At 60.7% G+C, this 14,478-nt stretch overlaps 1 protein-coding gene across 1 annotated transcript; it reads left to right on the top strand.

Annotated features, from left to right (window-relative positions):
* The first annotated feature begins 2,294 nt into the window (after nucleotides 1-2,294).
* On the top strand, nucleotides 2,295-12,212 carry PRODH (proline dehydrogenase 1). The gene is made up of 14 exons (XM_082774533.1): nucleotides 2,295-2,585; nucleotides 2,714-2,922; nucleotides 6,948-6,982; nucleotides 7,323-7,475; nucleotides 7,579-7,643; nucleotides 7,779-7,895; nucleotides 8,025-8,104; nucleotides 8,391-8,472; nucleotides 8,934-9,026; nucleotides 9,121-9,267; nucleotides 9,425-9,600; nucleotides 9,692-9,790; nucleotides 9,899-9,987; nucleotides 11,063-12,212. Exons 1-14 carry the CDS (start codon nucleotides 2,301-2,303, stop codon nucleotides 11,248-11,250), a joined length of 1,818 nt encoding a protein of 605 aa, XP_082630659.1. The 5' UTR covers nucleotides 2,295-2,300; the 3' UTR covers nucleotides 11,251-12,212.
* Nucleotides 12,213-14,478: the final 2,266 nt, after the last annotated feature.

Here is a 14,478-nt window from a genome sequence, read left to right as displayed (position 1 = left end):
GTGCACAGCGCAGCGAGGTCTGCATGAGGAGGCAGGGCTGGGGGGCTGGCAGAGCTATGGGACTGCAGGTCCCTGGTACCTAGGATGGGGCAGAACTGCTATAGCCCCAGAGCCAAGGGCTGGATCCTACACCCCAACGACAGGGGGAGCCTCCTGGCTTCCAGTTTGTGCCCATTGCCTCTTGTCCTGGTGCTGGGTGTCACTGAAAAGAGCCTGGCTCCATCCTCTCTGCAGCCTTCTTTCAGGTAGTTACAGACATTGACGGCCTCCTCTTGAGCCTCCTCTTCTCCAGGCTGAGCAGTCCCACCTCTCTCAGCCTCTTCTCACAGAGAAGATGCTCCAGGCCCTTCAGCACCTTGGTGGCCATCAGTGGGCTCTCTCCAGTGTGCCCAGGTCTCTCCTGTACTGGGAGCAGAGCGCACCCATGCCCACCTCTGCCAAAACACAGGAGCAGCAATTTTCATCTCACATCTCCCTCCCAGGTGCGGTGAGCGACTGCTGTAACTTGTTGCCATCTGTTATTTTCGCTGTGTCAAAATGCCTCTCTGCCAACCACAGGCCCATGAAATATGCATGCCATGTCCTCCCCCTTCCCAAAGCGCTGCTAAATTCCCCTTTCGCCTATTGGCCTCACATTCAGATTTGTTTCTTTTCCTCTTACGGCTTCTCAGGCCGTCAGCAAGAGACTCACCCCAGCACAGTGCTGGCAGCTGGGTGGAACAGGCTGGCTGCAGCCACCACGCTGCCCCCACTGCACCAGCAGCATCTGCCTGGATGTGGTGGGACACCAGGACAGTGGCCTGTGTGACCCTCAAGGGCTTGGCATGGCACCCACAGCATCTGAAATCATCCCTCGGTGGCTTTCCAGCCATCGTGAGGGTGGCCCAGGCAGTGCAGCCCACTCAGGGAGCTGCTTTGTGAGCAGCATGCTGTAGCTGTCTTGATACAAATACCACTAGGTTGAGTTTTTTTTGTTTGTTTGTTTGTTTGTTTGTTTGAGATTTTGTCTTTGTGTCCAGATCTGAGACTAAAAGATTCTCAGGTTGACAACTCAAACCTGAGACTTCACGTGAGAAAGCCTGTGGCAGCAAGAAGCTTCAAATGAATTATTTCACTCTGGGGCATGAAAGAGTTAATGCAAAGCAGGAAATATTTCGAAGGAAATGGGTGCTCCTTCGCAACGAACATTTCATCCAGCTCTGCTGAGGGCAATGCCATTACCTGGCTCTGGGCCCTTTTTCTGCCTGACACTTGGGAGGAGCAGGACATCCCAAAAGGAAACCTTGTGACGGAGCTCAAGGAAACTCCACGCTTTCGTTGTTAATTGCAGCACTGCCAGTGCTGGGGTGTGGAGGAAAAAAACCGTTTGCAGCAATTAATTCTGCCTGTTCTGCCGGCCCGGTGGTGGCAACACCTCACCCAGGCAGCGTTCAGATCTCCAGTTCAGATGACCGGGAGGTGTTTTGGAAAAGCCAAATCCTGCACCAAAGCCGCAGGAGCCCTCCCCCCGAGGGTTCCCACCCGAACAAACCCCGCGGGCGGCGGCTGCCGGGAGCATCGCCGGGCACGAGGTGTCACCGGGGAGCCGGGAGGGGATGCTTCGGTTCCCTGCAGGGAACAACGGGGGCTGGCAGACCGAACGGGGAGAGGGGAGGTGCAATGGTGCCCGCCGGCCGGTCCCCGGGAGCTGCGGGGTACGAGGGCCGGGCACCCCCCCTAGAGCCCCTCTGGGGGGCACCCGGCTGCGCAGAGCCGACCGAAAACCCCAGGACCCTGACCCAGCGAACTGGGGGCGCGGCTGAGACCCCCAAACCGTTCACAAGCAGCCCAGGAGGAGTAAGCGCGGGGGTTCGCGATGCCATCCGCCCCGTGCGCGGTGCCCCAGCTCTGAGATCCCACCCCAGGGCGCCCCTGAGGAGGAGGCTCCGTGGGCTGGGCACACCGCAGGCTGCTCACGGATGGCTGCGAGGGGACGGGGACCCCTTTTGGGGACCCTCGCGGCTCCTTTTGTCCCCGCACCGCTCTTCAGAAGCTGCTCCCGAAGGGACAGGGCCCCACTCGGCTGTGCCCACCCTATCCCTCCGACCCTTCCCAAGGGGACGCGGCTTCCTTCGGGCCATCCCCGTCCTTGCACGGCTCCCCCCGACCCGGGGCTGGCTCGGGGAGACACCGGGGCTGCGGGGCCGGAACGCGGGGCGGAGCGGCGGCCCCGCAGCCCCGTTGCCGGCGGGAGCCCGGCGGGGCGGCGCCGGGCGGGCGGTACTTAAGGCGGCGGGGCGGGCGGGTGGCACCGCCGGGCCATGGTTCCGCGGAGCGCCGTGCGGGCTCTCTGCGCCACCGCAGCCCCCCGGGGCGCCCCCCGTTCCGTGCCCGGGGCCACCCCTCCGCCGTCTACCGGTAGGGGTCGGGGTCCCCGGTCCTCGGGTCCCGGTCCCGGTCCCCGGCCGGTGCCTCCTCCGCCGCCCGCCGTGGATTTTGGGGACCCCCGGGAGGCGTTCCGCAGCAAGAGCAGCGCCGAGCTGCTGCGGGGGCTGCTGGTGCTGGGGCTGTGCGCCGTGGAGCCGCTGGTGGAGCACAACCGGGAGGTGGGTACCGGGGTGGGGCGGGGCGGGGGATGCCGGAGCCGACCCGGGGGTCCCCTTGGGGGTCTTGGGGGTGGGGGGGTGGGTGTCGGAGCCCGGCGCTGAAGCTGCCGTGTCCGTGTATCCCGCAGCTGCTGCAGCTCGGCCGGCGGGTGCTGGGCCGGGCGCTGTTCGAGCGGCTGATGAAGATGACCTTCTACGGGCAGTTCGTGGCCGGGGAGGACCAGGAGGCCATCAAGCCGCTCATCCGCCGGAACCGAGCCTTCGGCGTGGGCACCGTGCTGGATTACAGCGTGGAGGAGGACCTGGGCCCCGCGCCGGCCGGGCGCCAGCCGCAGCCGTGAGCGCGGGGACCGGGGCGGCGGCGGCGGCGGCGGCGGGCGCGGGCGCGGGTTTTGGCCGCGTCCCTATTGGCTGAGCGCGCCCATCCCCTCGCTCCCATTGGCTGCGGCGCGCGGGAACCCGCGTGCGTCACGGCCCCGCCACCCGACGGGGGCCTCGTGCCCCGCGGCGCGCTGCTCCACCCCCCCCCCCCCGCCCCGTCCCGGAGCCCTTATCGCCCCGCCGCAGCCCGGTGCTGTTATCGGGGAGCGGCTGCTGGCGCTTGGCGAGCTGCGGCTGGGCTCTGCTGGCCCCGCCGGAGCAGGTTTTGGGGGTGGCGGGCACGGGACTGCTGCTGGTGTTGTCCCCCGGGGGTGCTGCTGCCTGTGCATCCCGCACGGGAGGCTCTTGCCAAGCCCTTGCTGCCGCGGTGTCACCGTGCCCGATTTGTTCCAGCAAATGGACGAGGCGTGGGGGAGGGAAAAATGGCAAAAACAGCACGCAGGTGGTCAGCCTCGGGTGTCGTTGCAGGGCACCGCGTCCTGCTCAGTGGCGAAGCTATTGCTCTGCTTGGAGGTGCGGGACTGGAGGTTTCGGGCTCGGGAGCTGCTTTCTTCCCGCATCTGGGTGCTTCGGGGCTTTTCCAGCGCAAACCAGCCGCAGCCGGCAGGTTTCTGGCCGCCTGATGCCATCTGCTGTTTGCTGAGCTCCTGCGCAAAGAGCTGTGCAGGGCCCTCCAGCACAGCCTGCTCCCCTGCAGCCAAGCTGGAGATAACCGAGTGGAAATGCCTCGCTGCCCCAGCAACGGGCTGTGGCTGCTCCTTGCGACCGGTTTTCCAGCTAGGAACAGCAGCGTGCGGGGGGGGCGGGCACCCGCTGAGCCTGTGCCCCTGCATGCCTTGCACAGGCTGGGTCCTGCAGCGCCTGGGCTGGCATCCAGCGCTCCGCCAGCTTGTCACGGGTGTCCTTGGCCCTGTGCTCAAGGCGCGAGTAGCAGAGCTGCAGCCAGCTCACGGTGACGCAGCTGGAGAAAGGTCCCCTGCAGGCAGCACGGCCTGATGCTGTGCCCATTCCCATGGGCTTTGGGATGGGGTCCAGTCCCTAGGAGGGCACGGGTGGGCAGGGACTTTGCTTCCCATGGGGAGAAAGGAAGAGCCCCCCCCCCTCCCATCGTGGTGCTGCTCGTGGTCCCCTTGAAGCCTCCAGTCCTTTGCTGGCCCACGGCCACCCTGCGCCAGGAGCTGGGCTGTGGCTGTGCTAACGTGGGCAGGGCCCCTCCTGCCCCTGCAGCAGAGGTTCCCTGAATGCTTCTGGACTCCCCGAGTGTCTGCAGCACCTCACCATGCTTAGACTTTGCTTCCCCTAGCGATTTCTTGTGTGGACCACTGATGTCTGCCCCAGCACAAGATTATGAACCAGCCTGGCCGATGAGCCACCCCAAAACACCTTATCCCCTTATCCTCCAACTCCCAGTGCTGGTGCCGGGTGCTGCGCCAGGGTGTGCTGTGGGTCCTGGGGGGCACAAGGTGCTTTCTGCTTCACCTGAGGATTTGAACTGATGCTGTGCAGGGAGGTGCTGCGGCAGTCCTGCTACTGTTTGCTGGCAACTTGTGTGTGGGGCAAGCTTGGAGGACTGTCTTCTGCCAAGTGCTTTGCTTGATTCCTACCTACGAGGCTTTAGACCTCACCAGTAGTTTGAGTGTGGGCTTCCCCTAACCACAAGGCTTGCCTTTCATGTGGTAATTGAGGAACAACTTCTCCCTCATCCCCTCTGCCAGACCCATCTCCTGCTGATGAGCAAAGCAAATAGACTGGGCTCGTGGCACCCTCCTGGTAACCTCCAGGGTGAAATGGATTATCACCTCCGTATTTCTGACATGGGGAGCTTTTGTGCTTTTCCTGAGACAACTTACTTGAGCCTGATCAAAAACTTACTGAAAGCCTGAGTCTCCTGTGTCAGCCACTTTACCTGTGCACAGCAATCCAGCAGGCAGGTTTGCCCTGTGCTACTGCACTGATTCTTCCTTGTTAAAGCAGGATTGCATGCTCTTGCTTTCACACTTCTCTTCAGATTTGGTCTTGGGACCTTCTGAAGTTGAAAGTCATGCTTGCCCACAGCTGAGGCCGAGGTGAACTGCATCTGCCTTTGCATCCCACTGGAGCTTTCTTCATCACGTGCTTTGTAGCATAAACAGGGCCTGGTTTGTTCTGGGCTCCACAGCACGTGGCTTGTGCGTGGTGGCACCAGCGTGCTTGTCTGGGCAAGTGTGAGCTCCCAGGTCCTGAGCAGGTCTTAGAAGTGGCTTCTTTCCAGCTGCAGCTTGGCAAAAAGCATTCGGGCTGTGTTCAGAGATGCTTCCTGCTCTGGTGAGGCTTGTGGCCAGGTATAAGCTGACTATTGCTGGGTTAAGTGGCATCTGCTTCTTGTAGCATTTGCTTCTTGTAGCAACAGCTTCGTTAGCCAAGACTAATATTTCAAAGAAAGCAGATGATATCCAGGAAGAGCTATTTCTTCAGCTGGAAGGAGCTTCCTTTATTTTGTTTGATGCAGAACAATGAAATGAGCACCATGGCACTGTTTTGAATGCCCCCCTCAGGGTTGATGGGCTCGATGCAGTCATGCAGCAGGAATGCTGCTGGAAAGGGTGTGTTTGTCCTTAGGAATACAAAACACTCCAAATTCAAGAGTGTTTTCTACTAATTAAGTTGCACAGGGCAGGAGAGCTTTGTTCCTGCTGCTTGTCCCCAGCACCTCGGATGCCAGATCAAGGTGTGCTTGGGGCTTCAGAGCCTGCTTCAAGGGGACCTTTCAGCTGACAGGGGCTTTGCTACCACATCCCATCCCTCAGCACATGATGTCTCCTCTCCTTTCCTTCTATCACCCTTCATATTCAGGGGCAGCAAGTTTCTTGACCTGTTATCCTAGGGGCATCCCAGGCATGGAGCACAACGGGTTGCAGCGCAGCACCCACAGATCCCCACGAGCTCTGGCTGCGTCTGCCCTGGCTCACACGAGGCTTTGCTGCACTGTGAGCAAAGCAAAGCTGCTCCAGGAAGCCTCCAGCCGGACGGAAGGGCTTTGTTTCTGCTTGTTTGTGCTTCCAGCAGCTCTTAATCCCTGTCACAGGGTTTCCACGTGGGTGAACACGTGTCCCCACTCCCCCGTGGAAGTCCCCTGGCTCGACTCGCAGCATATTTCCCCATGGGGCTCCGTAGGGCTTGGCCAATTTGGGGGCAGTGACTCTGGGGTTACACAAGGGAGAGATCTCCTGGGAGAAGACAGCTCTGTGCTGCCTTCCAGGGGCTGGCAGGGTTCCTCAGCAAGACCGCTGTCTGCAGGCTGGATTTAGGGTGTCAGAGAGGAGGTTTAGCTGCTTGAGCTCCAGGAGGAACTCATGACTTGGCCGGCGCTAGCATGGGCTGTCAGAGCCCTTTATCTCCGTGGCAAGGGGCTTGGGCTTGAAATTACATCCGAGGTTGGCTGGAGCCAAAGCTGGGGCCGTGTTTGGAAGCTGTTGACTAATGCCAAGGTGCAGAGGAGCGGGACAGCTGAGCTGCAGCAGGGTTTCTATGGCTTGATGCAAGCTGCTCTGAAAGAGCTCCTCAGTTTGTGGTCTGGTCACTGGTGCCTGTGAGACGGGAGGTGTTCGGATGAGGTTTGGTGAGAGCCATGGAGATGGAGCACCAGTGCTGACTCTGTCCTTGCCATGGGGTGGGTGTCCTCAACCACAGCTGGCTTGGGTGTGCTGAGAGCAGCTCCGGACCCAGGGTCAGGGCATCCTCCCTGTGCTCCTCAGGGTTCCCAGGTGGCACTTGCCTGGATGCTGAAACCCGCTTGTTTTCCATGAGAGGATCTGGGGCAACTGAGCTGCCAACAGAGCTTATGCCGAGCAGCATTTGATCCACTGGCGATGGGATGGCAAGGGAAGAGCAGGGTCCAGCACCAGGCTGGCAGCAGGGGAGCCTTGGAGCTGCCCTGGCCACCAGCGTGGGGCTGCGAGGGGTTGCTGACCTGGCCCTTATCTTCCCTGTTTCTCTTCTTAGCTCCTGCACCTCTGCAGCCGAGAAGGAGAGAGGAGGTGAGTGACCCAGCCTCTCCTGCCCACAGGAGATAGCATCTGCCAGAGCATCCAGCCGGTCCAGGCACCACGGGCCTGGCATGGGGGAAGGGCCCAGCTCCTACGTGAGCTGAAGGAGGAACACGAAGGTCCTCAGCCAGCCCCACTTCTCAGCAAAGGCTGAGCTCCCGCTCAGTCAGCAGAGCAGGGAGGGCATATTGGGGTGTCTTTGTGGGCTCCTGTGAGGTCCAAAGCAGGTTCCTTCTCCCCTGAGCCCATGGCAGGAGCTTCCCGGGGAGGCTGGCAGGACTGGAGGCAACACAGGGGCTACATGGCCTCTCTCTGGCCTTTTCCACTGCAGGAGCAGAGCAGAGGGAGAAGAAGCAGCACCATGCCCATCGTGGATCTGGCAGTCACCGCAACGGGGTCGCCAGCCCCCGCACCTATTTCTATGCCGATGAGGCCAACTGCGACCAGCACATGGAGACTTTCCTCCGCTGCATCGATGCCTCAAGTAAGCCTTCGGTGTGTCCTCACAGTCCTGGGGACTCCAGGGACACCCGCACCCCCTCCTGCCCTGGTGTCCTGGCCAGCTGTGCCACGGTGGCTCTCTCCAGGTGGCAGCTCAGAGGACGGCTTCTCAGCCATCAAGCTGACGGCGCTGGCAAGGCCTCAGTTCCTGGTGAGTGCCCCTCGGTGCCAGGGCCGTGGATGATGTGGGTGATGGGCATGATCCCTCAGAGTCTTGGCGTGGCAGAAGGCTCCGAGCTGCCTGGGCTGCAGCCTGTGCAGCTCACCCAGGGTCCTGCCCCTACAGCTGCAGTTTTCGGAGGTGCTGGTGAAGTGGCGGCGGTTCTTCCACCAAATGGCCATGGAGCAGGGCCAGGGTGGGCGGACAGCACTGGAGATGAAGCTGGAGGTGGAGAAGCTGCAGGTGAGCGGGCTGATATCCAAGGGATGTGCTGCTGGAGGTGGCCCTGGAGGTCCTCGGAGCAACCCTGACCTGTGGCACCTCTGATGGGGTCTGACATCTCCTTGGCACTGATGCTCCTCTTGGTGGCAGGAGGCCCTGGCCAACCTCGGCATCGCGACCAAGGCAGAGAGCCAGCACTGGTTGACAGGCGAGAACCTGGGTGCAAGCGGGTAAGCTGTCCATGACCTGCTGGGTGTTGTGGGGTGGGGGCACTGAGGGACCTGGGCCAGCCTCACCGTGTCCCTGCGACAGCTGGGCAGCAGCAAGGGGAATTCTTCAAAGACCAGCGCTGGCCTGGTGCAGAAACCAGGGACTCTGAAAGCAGAGGGTTTTTTTGTTGGAGGTGACAAGATGGGTCGGGGTGCCACGTGCAGCAGGCTATGGTTTGCTGGTGAGACTGAGAGATGGTAGAGACCCCCCCAAGTCACCAGCATGGACCTGGCTTCCTGCTCACAGCACCGTGGACCTGCTGGCGTGGAACAGCCTGATCGACAGCCGCACCAAGCTCTCCAAGCCGCTGCTCATCCCTAACATGAAGGTGGGTACACACTTTGGCAAGGCTCTGCCCCCCGAGCAGCTCCACAGTGGGGGCACTACCAATGTCCCTGTTCCCTGCGCTGGTCCCCAGCCGTTGCTCCAAGTTTGGGTGCTGCATGGACTCTTTCCTCTTGGGATTTTGCTCTCTTTGCCGTTGGCCACCACCCCTTGCCTCTTTTGTGCGGGTCTGGCAGCTGTAGCCAGTGCCAAGAAACTGGTGGTGGGGGACAACAGGAGCATCTGTGCTGGCTGGAGGGGCATTTGGGGGGCACAGGGTGTGTGTCTGCTGTCCCCAGGCTCTGCAAGGCTGGTGGAGCAGGCACCCCGCATGCTGCAGTGGTCGGGGGATGCTGAGTTTGCAGAAGGACTGGGGGTGAGCTTCCCAGGGCATTTGTCTCCCATGGGCAGCTCCTGGAGTGCTGCTCCCCAGGCAAGCTGGTGAACGGGCTCTTCTCACTTCAGACCAGGCAGCTCGAGCCTCTGTTCTCACACTTCACCGAGGAGGAGGATCAGCAGATGAAACGGATGCTGCAGCGGATGGACATCCTCGCCAAGGTCTGAGGAAGCTGGGGCTGGGTGCCACTGTGGAGGGGAGGGAGACACGTGGCAGGTGGCCCCAGCAGCCCACCCTGCATCATTCACCCACCAGAGAGCCACGGAGACGGGCGTGAGGCTGATGGTGGACGCAGAGCAGAGCTACTTCCAGCCAGCCATCAGCCACCTCACCCTGGAGATGCAGCGCCGCTTCAACAGGGAGCGGGCAATCATCTTCAACACCTACCAGTGCTACCTGAAGGTGAGGGCTGGCAGAAGTTGTGCAGGCTCCGGAGCGCACAGCAGGGAAGGGACCTGCTGGAGCAGTTAGATGAGCACCTTGGTGATGCTCTGGTCCATTTGGTGTGATCCTGGCACTGATGTGATGAGCCTATGCTGTCTCTGCCACCTCCTCCCAGGAGGCTTACAACAACGTGACTGTGGACGTGGAGCTGTCACGCCGGGAGGGCTGGCACTTCAGCACCAAGCTGGTCAGAGGCGCCTACATGGAGCAGGAGCGGGAGAGAGCAGCAAAGTTTGGCTATGAGGATCCCATCAACCCCACTTATGAGAAGACCAACGAGATGTACCACAGGTAGGGACCTGCCCCAGCCACGTTCCCACCTCCCTCCCCACCAGGTTTGGGCTTGGACACCCGCCCCGCATGACCCCACACTTCCCTGCAGGTGCCTAGACTATATCCTGGAGGAGATCAAGCACAGCCAGAAAGCCAGTGTGATGGTGGCATCTCACAACGAGGACACGATCAAATTCACCTTGCGGAGGTGGGGACTGGCGAGGAGGGGTCAGTGCCTTGCTCTCAAGTGGGATGTGGGGCACGCAGTGGCAGCGCTGTCTCTGCTCTTTTCCTAACACCAAGGTTTGGCTTGCAGGATGATGGAGCTTGGGATCCATCCTTCGGAGAAGAAGGTCTGCTTTGGGCAGCTGCTGGGCATGTGTGACCAGATCACCTTCCCCCTGGGTGAGTGCTGAAGCTCCAGTACCTGGGAGCAGGGGGGACGTGGCAGATGTGCTCCTGTCCCATGCTCACCCTGAGGTCTCTTTGGCCTGCTGTGGGCCCTGAAGGGCCGGTGGAGCTGGGCTGTGGGTTGTCACAAGGCTGAAGACGGTTTCTTGTTGCCTGGGCAGAAGTGGTGAAGCCCAGGAGAGGATGGCACTGGCAGAGGAAGGAGCCCTGACCTGGAAAACACTGGGTGCCGCAGGGAGTGTGTAGGGGGGAGACCAACAGGTTTCAAAGCTCCTGCATGAAAGGGTAACCAGCAGAGCTGTGCTGTGGTGGGATGGATTAGTCCTCTTCCATGGCTGTGTCCATGCTGGGACACCTGCACAGAGTTATGGAGAGGGAGGGTGTAGATAAGGACTTTTGAGGTGGAGTCCAGCTGAGCGTCCAGTGAGACCATGGTGGCAGGATGGGGGAATTCCTCCTTCAGGCCACAAGCTGAAATGGGGCTGCTGGTAGATGCTGGTGTGGTGGGAGCCAGAGCTCTTTGCTATGCGGACTGGCTCAGCTGAGGCAAGGTCCCCCTGTCAGCCACATGCCCAGACCTTTGTCCTGTATCAGGGCCCCTTCTCTGGGCAGCTGTGCCCCTGCACTGCCACCACACCGCCAGCACTGGCACCCAGCGTAGGGTTCCCAGCTCCAGCCCAGGGCTTCTCGCATATTCCCTGACACCTGAGGTGACTTTCCCTGCTTCTTTGTAACCCCTGTACCCCACAGACAGGCCCAGACACAGGCACTCGCAGGTCAGGGCTGATCCCCCTCCCCATCCCGGTCTCCGGAGCAGGGACCTGAGGCCAGGAGAGCAGCAGGAGGCAGGCCGGGCAGTTGTCCAGCACGGATGCTGCTCTGTCCTGGAGTTCCCCCAGTATGCAGGGCTTGGCTGTGCGTCTGCAGCCTCCTCTGGTCATGCTGGAAAAATGTGTTAACTTGATGTTTCTGCTTGAATGCTTCTTGAATTGGCCCAGCCCTGGCTGCCGGCATTCCCAGGGCTGCCGGTGACCTCAGGGCTCTCCACGATCCCCTTCTCTTCCTCCAGGTCAGGCTGGTTTCCCCGTCTACAAGTACGTGCCCTACGGCCCGGTGGATGAGGTGCTGCCCTACCTGTCCCGCCGAGCCCAGGAGAACAGGGGCTTCATGCAGAGAGCAAACCAGGAGCGGGATCTCCTCTGGAGGGAGTTCAAGCGACGGCTCTTTGCAGGCACCATCTTCAGCCCCAACCCCTGACCCCCTCCAGCCCCCCAGCATCCAGTGCTGGGCTCAGCTGGTGCCTGGGGACGGGGCTCTCGTGCCTTTGTGTGTAACCACTAACCCACTAACTTCCTTGTTGCTGTTTTTCCCCCCCCTCTGAGGCTTTTGCCTGGGGAGGCGATGTTCTCCTGTTGCTGTTTGAACCCCATCCTCCTTCGGGAGGCCACTACTGTAGGGCTGCCCCAGCGGGCAGTGCCCCAAGGGACATCCCCCTTGCTGTCCCAGCACTGGGAGCCCAGGGCGAGCAGATCTTCCCCTCCCGGCACATGCTGGTGCTCCCCTGCCAGCCCTTCCCTTCCCCACCAGCCTTGGCCAATACTGTCCTGGTGTTTTGCCCTCCGAGCGCAGGGAACGGGGAGGTTTTGCCACCAACTCCGTGGCACACGTCCAAAGCCCACGGGGTGGCTCAGCTTTCCCCAGCCCTCCCTGGGCCAGAAGAAGGGCCTGAGGATTATCACCAGGCTCCAGCTCTGCGGAAGGTCCAGCAGAGGCTGAATTTAGCAGCGAAAGTGGCATGCAGAGGTGGCTGGGACACAAGGGGAGCCCTGCTGCCTGCTCATCTGGGGCAAGCCTAAGCTTTTGCCCCATCCTGCTGGGCTGAGCAGAGCCACAGCTCCCCAGGCTCTCGGTCTCAGCCTCTTGCAGCAGCACTGGCCCTGGGGCACACATCCAGAGAGGGAGCAGGAGCCGCCGGGCCCCATCCTTGTACTACCCCAAACGCTGCGGGGACGTGCGTGGGGCCGGAGCTGTGCTGTGGGAAGGGGAAATCCGGACAGCTACTGGACACTGGATTTGTCAGAGAATGGCAATAATTAAAGCGTGACTGTTCTTGTTCCTGCCTCTCCTAGAGCCATCCCCAGGGGGAGCTGCGGAACCGAGCGGGAGGGGCTGGCAGCATCCGCGGCGGCACCCGGGGGTCCCCCCTCGGGCTGGGTCCTGCCCGCCCGGGGTCCCCGTCCCCCCTCGCCTCCCTCGCGGTTCCTTTTCTGAAAGCCCAAGGGGTGAAGGGGGATGTTTAGGCTTTCCAGCTACGCTTGCTTATTGCTTTGTCTCCGCTTTTTTTTTATTATTATTTTTATTTTATTTTGTCTCCTGGTTTTGCCTTTCCGAGCACCCGGAGGGGCAGGCAGCGTGACTACAGGTTGGGGCAGGGGCTCTGGAGCTGCGGGTGTTTAAAAGCAGGGTGCTGGTGCAGGTAACAGCTGGGCTTCTGGGAAGAGAGGAGATGTGATCCCTGCTCCTGACCACCTCTTTGGCCCCTTCTGCTTGTTGTGGAGTGAACGACTCAGGATGCATGAAGAAATGGCTCAAGATGCCAAGACCCAAAGCTCCCTGCACCCTCCAAGCCCAGGGATGTGGGCACAGGGAGCAAAAGTTAACTATTGCAAAAGTTAATCATGCACCTCCAGGCAGCTCTGCAGCACGTCTCTGGTGCAGGCTGCTGTCTGCAGGAGTGATGGATGCAGGGATGACGGGTGCACGGTGCTGCCTGCTCTCTGCACAAGGTGCTGGATGGCCTTGCAAGCCTGGGTGCCAGTGCAACACCCCAAAGCCCTGTGTTCCTAGCAACCTTTACCTATGCTCAGACAGAAGCAGCAACCACCCCTCTTGTTTCTGGGCACAGTGACCTGGCTAAGCCCTCTCTTTATCTCAGGCTTTCACCAGCCTGCCCAGCTTTAGCCCTTGCTGCTGGAAGCTGCTGTCTGCCTACCCTGAGGGAAGGGGAGGCACAAAAAACACTGGGTATGCCCTAGCCTGTGCTGCAGCCCACTCACTTGCAAGGGCACTAGCTACAGCAGCAGGGGGAGTTGCGAGGGAGAGAGCTCACATCTGTGCAGAAGCCATCTCAGCAGACTTGCACTCAAATGCCGTGAGTGGTCCAAGCACACGTGAGCGGGGATTTCTTCCAAGAAGCAGAGCCTGGACATGTCCCCGCTGGACAGGGACGGGTGCCTCGTTATCGTATGGCTCCCCTGTGGTCCGCTGTGCAACCCTTCCTGGTGAAACAGCTGCACGGATTTTTGAAACACGGACAAAACAACATATTTTTCCTTTGTTTTTGTGTTTGGAAATACTACAGCGCTGAAGTTTCTTTCTCTCTTTTGCTGTTTTCCAAAACACAGTTCGATGGGAGGCAAGCACCTGGTAGGGCATTTCCAGCCTGAAGTCTGAAAAAGAAACTGTAAACCCTGCTGTAACGGAAAGCATTGAGATGAGCTTGCAGAGCACCCACACAGCCTGATCTGCTCAAAGGCAGGGGCAAAAACCTCACTGGGACCAGGGGGAGAGCAGCGTTGGAGTGCAGCATGACCCATGGGACGTGCAATCCCCCCATGCCTGCAAAACTCTTCCTGCCCGGTCGGGCAGTACGAGCCAGCCCAGCCCAAGCTGTCCCCAGCACACTGTGAATCCTCCCCCTCCCTGCAGCATCCTCAGCAGCTTCTCCAGCCCCAGGCTCCTGGCCAAGGGACAGGCTTATCCCCCATGCAGAGGTGAGCCACACTGTTGAGAAAAGGCTGCTCTCCCCTGGCTTTGGTTAGACCTGGTAAAAATGGAGCAGCACAGGACATTCTGCCTGGAAGAGGAGAGAAAGCTCTTCATGGAAGCCAAGTAAAGAGCCAAAAAGTAAACACATCCATGCACGAAGCAACAGCGTGGAAAATGCGTGGCGGTGAGTGTCTCCTTTGGCTTGTCAGGAGCGGGGCCAGGGAGCACCAGCCCCGCTCGGCACAGAGCAGAGGTAATGGAGAGAGCAGATAGGAAGGGAATCCCAGCCATGGAAACAGCCGGAGCGAGGCTGAAGCTCCAGGGGGGGCAGGCTGCCAGGGCAGGCAGGGGGCTGCCAAGCCCAGCTTCCTGCTGCAGCACAGCTGGCGGTGCCACGGGCTGGGCTGGGCACATTAGCAGCCAAGCCTGGGGGGCAGCATGAGCCCCCCTGCACCCCTCAGGAAGCACGGAGCAGTGTCCGGAGCTTCACAAGCTCATCCCTTGGAGCTTCACAAGACAAGGAGAAGTGAATGAGCAGACGGTGCAGCCTCTGTGCCAGTGGCTTCATGGATCTGTGCGCCCCTTGACCACCCTTTTCTGGAGCAAGCCCCCCTCCCCAGTCCTTTCTCCCAGACAGGAGGTGATGCTGAGCTCACTCGGTGCAGAGCATTCGTCCTGAGGGAGTCCCTTGTGCCTCGGCATGGCCAGACCACTGCT

This window comes from Aythya marila (assembly GCF_965140915.1).
Source record: "Aythya marila genome assembly, chromosome: 17".
NCBI classification, from domain to species: Eukaryota; Metazoa; Chordata; class Aves; order Anseriformes; family Anatidae; genus Aythya; species Aythya marila.
This window is presented reverse-complemented; position numbering and strand designations above follow the sequence as displayed.